We start from the raw sequence: 12,432 nt of genomic DNA, 5'->3' as shown, positions 1-12,432 counted from the left end.
GGCAGGTTAGCCCTGTGACAGATTGACAGCCTGTCAAAATGCCACAGCCTACCTAAGTATTGAAGAATTGAGGGGTTTTGAAGGTAAAAGAGGGTCCAAACTAGTACTAGTAAGGTGTACCTAATAATGCATCCAGTGAAAGCGACACATGTGAACAGTACCTGACAGAGACCGCTGACGTTGGAAGTCATGCAGAAGAAGTAAAACTAAACAGACCATAGAAATCCTTCTGTGCATGCCAAAACTCTGACGGAAGTGATGCGTAACCATTCAGCTACCAGCTGGCTGTCAATCACAGCTAATGTCTGGAGGTGGGCAGCACCTAAGGCAGCCAGAGCATCTGCTGGTGGGTGTGGCCTCTGTGACCTGAAAATTTCTGCTCCTGATCAGACCACGTCGGTCCTGGATGGACTCTCATTTTAGCCCGCTGTTGCTCTTTCTGCTCGAGGCTTTGAAATGAGCAAAGAAAATATGAGGGTTCATCTCTTCCTTTCCACCAATTTATATACTTACTTAGCTTACTTTTCTGTGACAGTCAAGTATAAGCCTTGTGAGAGTAAATATTACATTTTATGTCATTCAGATTCATCAGATGTGCTCGGACAATCTGGCAGTGCTTCTGTTGAAAGATTCACCACGATACAACTGTCTCCAAATGCATAGTTAATGAAAGAGACTGACACTGGATGGAAATTTTGAAGCAGAGAGAGAGAGAGAGAGAAAAAGAAAATAAAACAGAGAAAAAAGTGAGAAACTAACTTATACATGAGCTGGCCTTTCCTTTCTACTTAGAAAAAAAAAGCACACACAGCCGGCAGCCTGGCAGAGCCTGGCAGAGCCTGCTCCTCCCTCCCCCCACCTGTTCTGCTTTGTGTTATTTGAAATTCACCAATGTGACAAGAAATGGAGCTGGCAGAAAGGGAAGGGCCAAGGCCATGATGCACACAACGCCCACCAGGCATTTCTTATGTCGCATGCAATATTCACAGTATTTAGTCTTTACAAAAAGCCTGCGGAGAGCAAGCCGGAGCGTCAGCTGATTGTTTGAACAATTTAGGCTTTTTTAGGTCTTAAAAAGGTTCTTTGGTGTTGTGACTTTGAGAAAATACTATACTATCAGCTATTTTAAGCTCAACAAGAACTTGTGAGTAAATATGACCTAATTAAAATATGACATCTGCAGCATCTTTACTTTAAACACTGTGGGTCTGAAATCCACAAGTCTGCAAAATGATTTAATCTGAGCATTTATATTCTGCAAATGTCACAAGAATGGAATTTGTCTTCTGTTTATAGGTTTATTTTTTGATTTTAGTTTTTATGCACTCATTGAAAAACTGGACCCAGAAGGTTTCCAGAGTTGTATACGTGGATGCTCAAACTCGTGCATACAGTTTCACACAGAGCATTTACTGTGCAGGGGATGGTCTCCAGGCTTTCAGATAGCAGAATAAGGAGTGCGACTGGACTTAATTCAGACAGATAAGAGTTGAACATTGAGATAATCCTGTTTCAGCTCTATTACAAACAGCCAGTATATGTGCTTTTTCTCCAGGGCATAGAGACATCGCTGCAATGGCCAGGTACCTGCCACCGGGAAAACCTTAAGTACTGACTCTCTCTCTTAGACACAGAAAAAACACCCCAAAACAAAACATAGAGAACAGCTTCTTTAGTCTAGCTTCAGTTATTTCTCTGCGGCAGAGAGAAACATTTTGCTCTTCAGGTGTAATAATAATAGATTGGATTTATATAGCGCTTTTCAAGGCACCCAAAGCGCTTTACAATGCCACTATTCATTCACTCTCGCATTCACACACTGGTGGAGGCAAGCTACGGTTGTAGCCACAGCTGCCCTGGGGCAGACTGACAGAAGCGAGGCTGCCATTTCGCGCCATCGGCCCCTCTGGCCAGCACCAGTAGGCAAGTAGGGTAAAGTGTCTTGCCCAAGGACACAACGACCAGGACAGAGAGCCCAGGGATCGAACCGGCGACCTTCCGGTTACAGATACGCTTCCCAACCCCCTGAGCCGATTGTGATCTCTGTGCCCTTGGATATTGGCCGCAATGAGTAGATGTATAAGGTGTGACTGGTTGTATCACCTTATACAGCTGCTTTTATTTCCATGCACATCTTTACTGTATACAGAGATCTGACGAAGTACTGAGAGTAAACAAGTAAATAAATCTGTTTTAATAAGTGTTTTACTACTTTTACTACGTTATATTAATACTATTAGTGCTTTTAACATCTTAGAAATTGGGCAGCTCTCAACTGCTCCTATAATAATAATAAAAAAACAAAACTGAATGCATAAAATGAAGTGCTGGTTTTTCTTAGCCCAGAATGGGCCTCTGAGGGGGTGACTGCACATTTAAGCTCAATCATTTGACTCACTGCTACTGCTACACAGTAGCAGTGAGTCAAATTTCTTTTGTTAACAGTAATCTACCACTTTTCATTTCTGAAAGTTTGAATAAATATTAAGATAACAACTATTGTTGTACTTGAATTTAAAAAAAACAACAAACAAACCCCAAACAGGCTTTAGGCAAGGCAAGGCAAGGCAAATTTATTTGTATAGCACAATTCAACAACAAGGTGATTCAAAGTGCTTTACAGAGACATTAGAAACAAAAACAAATAAAAAGCATGATTTAAAATTGATTAAAACAAGCAAACAAACAAACAAACTAAACACACACATTTCACACCTGTTCACCTTTACAAAATCATTGTTTACGGTGATTTTGCTTTCTTAATTGGGATGGGACAAGGGTCCTGAAACTAAAACAAAAAGATGATTTTTCACATTTTAAGTGTTTCTTATGACACTGATTTAAGTTCAAGGCTTATAAGTTCCTTCTTTTGTTCATATTGGACCTGATGCAGTACAGCGGGAAGCAGTGTTGGTCAAGTTACTTGAAAAAAGTAATCAGTAACTAATTACCGATTACTACCCCAAAAAAGTAATCCCATTACTTTACTCATTACTTATTTTCAAAAGTAATTAATTACTTAGTTACTTAGTTACTTTTTAAAAACATGATTTACAACCTGAATAGGTAATAAAGCAATAGATCTTTCAGCCCAATTCTACTTTTTCTACATAATCCAGCATACAAAATGTAATCAAATGGAAAAGTCTCTTTTTAAAACTTGTTTTATTAGTTTTAATCTTTTAACTTTATGCATCAAGCAAAGATTTAATTATATGCAACATTCTCTGACTGGAAGAAATTTGTTTAACATTTAAACTTATTTTCTGCACATTCCAGAACATAAAATAATTCTTTTTTTTGTGTTTCTCTGTGAGTTTCCCATTACGTGGTAGTGCACTCGGTGCTTGCTTGGAAGTTCAGGGGTTTTTTTTCGCTGTAAAAAGAAGTTTTCTTCCCACGCACAACGGACACTAATGTTTTTGTCACTTTTTATGGAATCAAACTCAAAGTAAGGTCAGTACTTCCACGCTTTAAACGCTGCACGCTCATACTCTCTCCCGCACTCGATATATGATCCATTGTTGATCTGCACACAGCTGTTGTCACGAACGTCGCACTCGCTTACGTCACTGTCATGAGACATTCTCGCAAAAAATCACGGTTTTAGTAACGCAGTAACGCAGCGTTCCTACGGGAAAGTAACGGTAATCTAATTACCGTTTTTGCAATAGTAATCCCTTACCTGAAAAAAGTAATCAGATTACAGTAACGCGTTACTGCCCATCTCTGGCGGGGAGTAATGTTACGACTGACAGCTGCAGTCACAGAAAATCTTTCTTATCTCTCTTCAGGGATTAAGTACAGATGCAGTGCTGAGAAGAAATGCAGCATTTACTGTCCATGACCGTGACTGTGTGTTTCAAACCAATAAAGAGAGATGTTCTGGTTCACTACTGTAGCAGACTGTAATTCTTTGATGGATTACCATAACATTTTGTAAATACAGTACTGCAAAAAAGTCTTATATCACCCCTCGTTTGCACAGATCTAACGACCTTCAACACAACCTGAAGTCTCTTAGACAAGCTTTGATGTAATTTCTTTAAGAAGTCTTCAGGAATAATTCTCCAGGCTTCTTGAAGGACATTCAAAGCTGTTTTCCTGGATGATCACACACTGCTTCACTAATGTTGAGGTCCGGTTTCTGGGGAGGTCAGTCCATGACTGATACTTCCAGTTTTCCTTCTTTAGGTTAGCTTCTTGAGAGCTAAACTTCCACTGAGAAAATTTCTGATTCTTTGGGAATCAGCTTGTTGGTACAGAATTATCTATTTTATATCTGTCCAATTGTGTCATGTTTTGGCATTCTTGCATAGATTGTTCAGGACTTTCCTGGAAATGAGTGGAAAAGCAGCCAATGTCCAAAGAAAACCTTTGAAAGACCTTCAGAAAGTCTGGAGAACTATTGCTTGAGACCCCTTAAAAAGTAACAAAACAATCTGGCTCTTCAGAACTAAAATGTTAAAAAATTAGGGGTGACTCAAGACTTTTGCACATTCATGTACATTTAAGGTCCTTTAAGTGTACTCATGCCCTGAATAGCTGTCTACAAATTACTCCACATGATTTTGTTGAAGGCTTATTGCATTCAATATATCCGCATTTGTCTCAAAGCACTAAGTTGTGTAAGTGCAATTTACCTGTGTGATGTTTCTATTTGAAACAATAAAAAAAACCCTTTCTGGTTCATTTCATCCGGAGTCTGTTTTGGCCTCGCTGGAGATTAACCAGAATGGAAAACTCCTCAAAGGTTTTTATCATGTCGGACTATAAACATCGCAGAGATATTTGATAGCAAAGTACATCAGAACTGTTAAAACAATAACTTCTTGGATTGTTTTTGGTAACAGTATGACTTGTGGTGTTTTTCCCACAGGCACCTTCATCTCAGCGTTCACAGTGCTGTGCGGCGCTCGCAGTGAGCTGATCTCAGAGCGAGGTGTTTGCTGTGTATTCTGGCTCAACGTAGCAGCAGCCCTGATTCAGATCCTCACAGCTGTTATCATGGTCGGATGGATCATGAGCATCTTCTGGGGAATGGACATGGTCATCCTGGCAAGTCAGTAGCAGCTACTAGTGTCTGTGTTTGTCTTCCCCTTTGCTTTCTTTTCTCCACATGTGTCACATGCACTTTTAAAGTTAGTTTCAGCAAGCAAAACATAAGGTCCAGGGACCAGAATTGGCCCAGTAAAGAGTCCGATCTGGCCCTCTGAATGGTTAAAATAAATTAGCATAAATTTTGATTTGTGTTTTTCTGTGGATCATCTGTGGATTAACAGAAACTTTTGTTTAAAATTACAGGACAATCTGGGCAATGAGCTACTGGAACTTTTTCCTGTAATTTAACAGATTTTGTTCTTACCATTTAAGCACAGATTTCTTTCATTTAATACGAAACATTTCTTTGTCATGTCAAAAAACTCAGACATACTGTTGAAATTACACTTCTTTTCCTTATATTGAGTTATTTCATGGGTTAAATGTGTAGTTAAATTTATTTACACTGACAGAAAGGGGAGTTTCACCGGTCTGGCCCAAATCAGCCATCGCTGATGGCAGCCAAAGCCCCCCCATGTGCTCCAAAAATTACTCTGTTTGCACTAAATGCCCTCCAGTAAATTATCTTTAGTTATTTAACACTGACCTGCTGCTGTTAAAGCAGAACTTATTTTATTTCACTTAGGAAATATCAAAGCTAAATATTGCATCCTCAAGACGTGGCAGAGCCGAAAAATGAAATAACATAATTACGACCCATTTTTAAAGAATTGTATGATCAGCTGGAAACCAGGGCGCTCGGTGAGATTTGTTGCTGGTTTGGGTCTTTTCTGTGGTTTTTATTGGTGAAAAAAACAAAAATAAAATAAAATAAAGCAGGATAATAGCAGCATTATCCTTCAAGGCCTGTGTTGCAAAGGGATGCAATCAGTGGCTCTGGATTACAAAGTTGTTCAAAGGATTTTACATAAATCGTGCAGAAACATGAAAGAAAGAAAGATGCAGAGAACAGACATGAAAAGGTTGGGTAATTTTACCACCCTCTCTGTCAGGAACTCAGCCTCTCCTTAGGCACTGATGCATGAACAAGTGCACACACACACACACACACGCACAAGAGTCACCATTGTCTCAGTGCAGCCTTTGAATTATCCACAGCCCTGTAAGTGTCCTTATGTTAGGTAGCCTAATTGCTGCCTGCCTGCGCCACCAGAGTGTATCGATTCGCACATGCCTGCGAGAACGTGCGTGTTTGTTGTGCGCGAGGTACAGTAATTGTGTGTGTGTGGGAGTGAGCGCCCCCCCCCCCCCCCCCCCCCCCCCCGGTGTGTTTTTGTTCACTGATCCCCGCTGTTTTTCAGGCCTCTGGGCACACATCTTCTGCAACTGTTACTGTAAAAATCATTCTCTGGTAGCATGTTGAATATTCGGGTTTGCGTAAGATGACTGTTTCCCAGTTGGACTGAAATAATGCCGGCTGTTTATTTAGAAGATCAGTTGTTATTCAGTTATTCATTACCACAATACGCGGTAGCTTTGAGAGTTCATGCTCGTATGGGCTGATTCAGCTTTCTTCCTCTATGCATTTAATGCCTCTGAAAATGTGGTCTCTGTGTGAGCTTCCTCCCTCTCTCCCTCTAATGAGCCTGTGCTGTATATGATCAGTTTCCTCTCTCTTCATAACTCCAGCTCCACATACATGGCTGCCGCCCTCTTCTTTTTTTCCCATCTATCTAATGATCGTGGTGTTATCTCCCTCCCACTGATCGCCTTCCATCTGCCTTTTTTCTCCATCCAGTGATTGTTCCTGTTTGATCTTCTCATATCTTTGCTTCCTCTCTTCCTCTCCTTCCTGCTCACTCTCACATAATTCCTCCCACTCGCTGCCCGCTCCCCAGTCTTCCTCGCCACCTCAGTTTCTTCTTCAGTTTTTGGTTTTCACTGGTTCCCGTCTCCATCTCTCATCCCATCGATCCAGTGGATGAGGGTCATGTTACTGTAAATGTGTTCATTTGATCATGTAATGTACCCTGCCACTCAGATGTTTGAGCTCACTTCCAAATGTCCTTGCTTTTAAAGAAAAATAAGTTTAAAAAAAAAAAACAGACAAACTTTAAATTAATTTGAAATGCTGCAAGTTACAAATGATTTATGGTTATTACTGGAATATCTACTTAAGCATACAGATGATCATTGTCAGCCACCACTGCTCCAGTACAAAAAAATACTGATTATAATATTTAATAAATATGAGATGATAAATAACTGATTATTCTGTTAAACAATAACTTTTAAACTAAAATAAAAACTCATTTTGTTTCAACAGTGAGGATGTTTACGTTACCCCCAAAACTGCTGCGTTTATTTGTAGCTCAAAAGGGTTTCATAGTTCATACTGAACTGTTTTCTTTGAACTACATCAGTGCTGTCAGCTTCACACATCACCTTAAAAACAGTGAAACGTGTTCTCACTAACCGTCTCTTGTCTCTTTTCTCCCCCTCTACGCTGCTCCTTCACGAAAGTTTCTGATGGTAGGTGTCTCTTTTTTCCCTTCTTTTACAACCAACAGTCCCCCACTGAGTTAATAAAACTGCGGAGGATGTAGAAGCAAGTCAAAGAAATAGCGAACAGCGAGCTTTTTTTTTTCCTAAATTTAACACAGTTATTGTAAGCCAGAAACAAACAGTTACCCTTAAAGGACTTCAACACAAATCGGAACGTTCTCACGATCTTGGCAGCAAGAGTTTGGCAACTCACTGCTTTCTATTTGTGTGACAACGTCCTGCTCATCAGTGGACTGAGCTGTCATGGAGCCTGGTCTGCTAAGCTCAGTAAATGTTCATACACATCCAGCCATGTTTAATCCGACATACCTGATTCGAAACTATGGTATCGCACCATGTAATATGACTAAAAGCTTAGTGACGGCTTTACTAACTGAGCTGAGTTTACCCATGGTGTGTGTGATTAAAGAGCTCCACAAGAATGCTCAGTTCTCATTCCCAGAGTTAACCATGCATTTTCTTAACTGCTTGTCCATCTTCAGGGTAAGGAGGGCTGGAAGGACCAGGAAAATCCCTGGATAACCATGCCTGCCCATTTGGAAACACCATTTAAGCCAGGCTTGTCCAACTCCAGGCCTCGAGGGCTGGTGTCCTGCAGGTTTTAGATCTCACCCTGGGTAAACACACCTGAATCAAATGATTAGTTCATTACCAGGCCTCTGGAGAACTACAAGACATGCTGAGGAGGTCAGTTAGCTATTTAAATCAGCTGTGATGGATCAAGGACACATCTAAAACCTGCAGGACACCGCCCCTCGAGGCCTGGGTTTGGACACCGCTGATTGAAGCTAACATGCATGTCTTTGGACTGTGGGATGAAGCAATGTTAGACGCATTTAGAACAAGCACACTCCAGGCAACTGGTGGATTCTGAGTTATTTGTCATGGATAACAACATTAAACAAAGTCTGCATGCTTGTTCTGTTAGACAAACCCAAGTCTGCTGCTCCACTCACATGACTCCCTCCTCCCACTTTAACATATATCCAACACACCGCGTAATCACAGTACTGCACCTAATCTGCCAGTACTTATTCTAATGCAGAGGGTATGGGCATACATAGACTCTTCCAGGAGTTAAGCTGCTGCCATCACTGCTGCTGCTGCTGCTTACAGTGTTTCAACATCTTCCCCCGTCATCCTGTAGGTTTTGGGGGAGATTTGGAGCTTTTTCCTATAGGGGAAATAAGCATTACCTTTCCTCCCTCCCCGCAGAGATAATGCTTGGTTTATAGTTCTGGGTTAAATGTGCGGCAGACCTAAAACACTGCAAACTACACTTTGCACCTTGCCAACCTCTGTGATAGGTCTATTTGGAAGTATTGTGCTGCACAAACACAGTACATTTGCTTAACTGTATTAAACTTGCTTGTGCAGTATAGGCACATGCCATTATCTTGATGCCGAAGCTCTGTTCTTGTTTCTATTGACTCTTATTTGCGCTTTATTATCTCCAAGCCCAGCATGTTCAGCTCACCTCCACCTGTGATGGCAAAAAGATGCAGAAACAGCTGTGCAAAAGTATCTCCAACAAACACAGGATTCAAAGCAGCCTAGTTTTGCCCCTCATGCCTCGTGGTAGTCCCCACCAGGGTCCTGCCAAGTTCCGCTTTCAATTTTGCCAAATTGAATGAAATGAAGAGTAAAATCATGACTGCTGTCAACAGTTCAAAATGAATGATTTGTAATTGCATGCGGGCATTTAAAAACCTTTTTAAAAATGATAGCAGGGACACCAAATGATAGAGAGCCTTGTGTTCCCTCCCTCCTCAGGCTGCAGAGACCAGGGCATTCCTCAGGATGTGTGAGGGAAGCCGCTCTCATGCTAGCTGGTGGGTCGCACGGACAGCTTGACCTCTTTGACCTCCCCAAAGGTGACTTTTTCATTAGTAATGACCTTGAGCTGACACCATGTAGAGGCCGAGACGTGATGAATGGATTCATTAATGAACAGTGAAGCCAGAGGCTGCCCTTCATGGAAATCTTTAATCGCTGGCTGCTGATTGGTCACATTTACGTTTGCCGAAAATTATACTTAGCATTTACAGCCACAAGAAATATAAGGGATAATAATGATATTAATAATGAATAAAAACTACATGTGTTGACTTTGTTGAGTAATTATAAAAGTGATGTTGGATTTTTTTCATTGTTCTTTGATTTAATTGCCAAATATGGATAAAGGAAAATTTGTGAGCTGCTTGATTGAGCTGCCCCAGGACTTTTTATCACATGTTTTAAATGTTGTATCAGAGACTACCTTTAGCCTTAGCTTCTAGTGTATTGTGGCCTTTCCCTTACAGTTTTGTTATAATATCAAATCGCTAGTCTTCTCCATGTAATGTCAGGATATACAGTAACAGCCACAGCGCTGTATGTCCATCGATCTTCATACAAAACAATCCCAAAACTCAACATCACAGCACATGAGCCCGGGCTGTGAAACACACGTCTTCCTGTGGAGCATGTCATGGTTAAAATACAACACCATGCTACGCGATATTCACTCAACTCTGAGTAAAAACTCATGACAATGGATTGAAAATCTGCAACCAGGCGATTATCTTATCCTTGCTAATAAAGCTAATATGTTTTTTTGCTGGTCACATGATGTGCGTGAGCCTAAAAAAACCTGAGAAAAACCGAGTTAAAAAGGATTCATTCTTCCTGATGAATATTTGATTTGAGTTTTCATACCTCTTAAATGTGTAAATCAGTGCCAAAGGGATATAGCACATTATTCCTGCACTGTATCTAATTAACAGTCTCAAAATATCAGCTCCCACTATTAATCACTCTGGAAGACACACTGTCTGTCACATTATGATGAAGATAAAGTTACAGGCCCATGTTCGAACAGCTATTGTTTGTTAATTGATGAGAGTCGGTGGAAGCCGCCAGCTCCTCCCATTAGAAACTCCGAGCTCCCTTTTTGAAACAATCAGATCAGAAACATTTAAAGCTGATTAATTCACTGTTTCGTGTCACATGCAGCCAAACGTAAGTGGTGCGTTTGTGTGATGGATAATGTGCAATATTCAAGAGGGAGACTGAAGAATGTGGTTCAGCTGTGTAAGTGGTCCTGAAGCTAAAAGGGGGAGAAATGTGCATCACTCTGTAAGTTGCGGTGGAATTGTTGAGCCAAATAAAGCCTTTCCCATGATACCCCATCAGCTTTCTCATGCACCACATCATTGCCCTATTTCCCTTAAAAAAATACCCAAGAGTATAACAAGTCAAAAAGGCTATAAAAAATAAAAATATAGTAAATGACAATGAAAAACAGTGTACTAGATCAAAATTATTAAGTGTGTTGGCAGGAAATAATTAATAAAATCAGGTTCATTTATACCCTATTTCTTTCCCTGATCACTAAGACTTTAAATGCAGATACCTTCGGGGAAGAACATTAATGGCCGGCTAGTGTACATTTTTTAAGTTATAATAGAGTGCTGTTTTTTCTTTGGCAAGAGCCAGGACTTAAGGGACTGAAAATGCTTACGTTTAAATCACCATCAGCTATTTTATGTTTAGACCTGATTCTTGTGGGTGTGAAGTTTGGTTTCTCGTTGATGTGTGACTGAGAGCAGTGGTAGGGTTTAGCTGGGAGCGGGCCACCACAATAAAGACTCTTAAAGCGATGAATCAGCCCGACATTTGTCTTCAGTGTAGCTGTTAATGGTACTGACTGCAACAACAATCACTTAACTGAGTGGTGCAAGGTCAGTGTTGCTTCAGGATGTGTTTTACATTAATAGACAGCTTATAGAGATTACGATAGAAATGATAAAAACGACCTTACAATAGCAAATAAACAGCTGCAGTGTTACACTGTAAAGCTCAATCACTCACTGGCCATTTCATTAGGTTTACCTCACATGGCAGCAACTCTGTCCATTTAGGCATGCAGACATGGTCAAGATGAAGATCAAGATCAGAGAATGGCCAGATTTCAATGGCCAAACTGATAGGAAGGCAACACTAACTCAAATAACCTTCTCTGAATGCACTACACCTTAACGCACATGGGCCACAGCACTCATGCCACTCATGTCTGCTATAAACAAGAAACTGAAACTAGAGCTCACACTGGCTCATCAAAATTGGACATTAGGAGATTGGAAAAATGTTGCCTTGTCTGATGAGTCTCAATTTCGGCAGCAAAATGCAGATGGTAGGGTCAGAATTTGGCATAAGCAACATAAAAGCATGAATCCATCCTGCCTTTTTTAAAAGATTTAGGCTGCTGAGTACCAACTGAGCATTGTTTAAAGACCACAGCCTCCACAGTGGCCACAGTGTACCCGTCTTCTGATGGCTACTTCCATCAGAATAACTCACAAAGCCGAGGTCATCGATTTTTGAACATGACAGTGAGTTCAAATGACCTCCACAGTCATCGGATCTCAATCCAATAGGACGCCTTTGGGATGTGATGGGACAGGAGATTCAGCCAACAAATCCACAGCAACTATGTGATGCTATCATGTCAACATGGACCAAAATCTCTGAGAAATGTTTCCAGCAACTTGTTGCATTTGTGCCACGAACAGATAAGGCAGTTCTGAAGGCAAACGTGGATCCAACCCATTACTAGCAAGGTGTACCTAATGAAGTGGTTGTGACTAGTCTACTGACTAGAGTTTAAACAATAGCAAATCTCACCAACAGCACTTTACTGTATTTTAACAGTGGAATTTGTTTGCTGCTGAAAACAGTAAAAATGCTCCTCAGAGCGTTTTAAATACAGGTACGCGAATCATTTCTTATGACATATGAAATAGAAAAGTGGACTCGTAATAATACAAATTCATTCATTCATGTGATTTTTACCCCATACTTTGTAATGCTGATAAATCACTTTGA

General features: G+C 40.6%; 1 protein-coding gene across 2 annotated transcripts in view; it reads left to right on the top strand.

The window, feature by feature from the left end:
• The window catches only part of stum (stum, mechanosensory transduction mediator homolog), a 43,148-nt gene that overhangs the window by 7,828 nt on the left and 22,888 nt on the right, over positions 1 to 12,432 (top strand). Inside the window, exon 2 of one of the 2 annotated variants that reach the window (XM_086263688.1) lies at positions 4,880 to 5,062. In XM_086263688.1, coding sequence (XP_086119814.1) covers positions 4,880 to 5,062 — 183 coding nt within the window. Of the gene's footprint in view, positions 1 to 4,879; positions 5,071 to 12,432 lie in introns of those variants that run through there. The other variant, XM_086263689.1, reaches the window with a different exon arrangement.

Source organism: Aulonocara sp. 'chitande type north' Nkhata Bay, linkage group LG15 (genome assembly GCF_057382095.1).
Source record: "Aulonocara sp. 'chitande type north' Nkhata Bay isolate Kocher_YH1m ecotype deep benthic linkage group LG15, A_spYH_male_GT1.1, whole genome shotgun sequence".
NCBI classification, from domain to species: Eukaryota; Metazoa; Chordata; class Actinopteri; order Cichliformes; family Cichlidae; genus Aulonocara; species Aulonocara sp. 'chitande type north' Nkhata Bay.
Note: the sequence above shows the minus strand (reverse complement) of the source record. Positions and strands in the feature narration are given on the sequence as shown.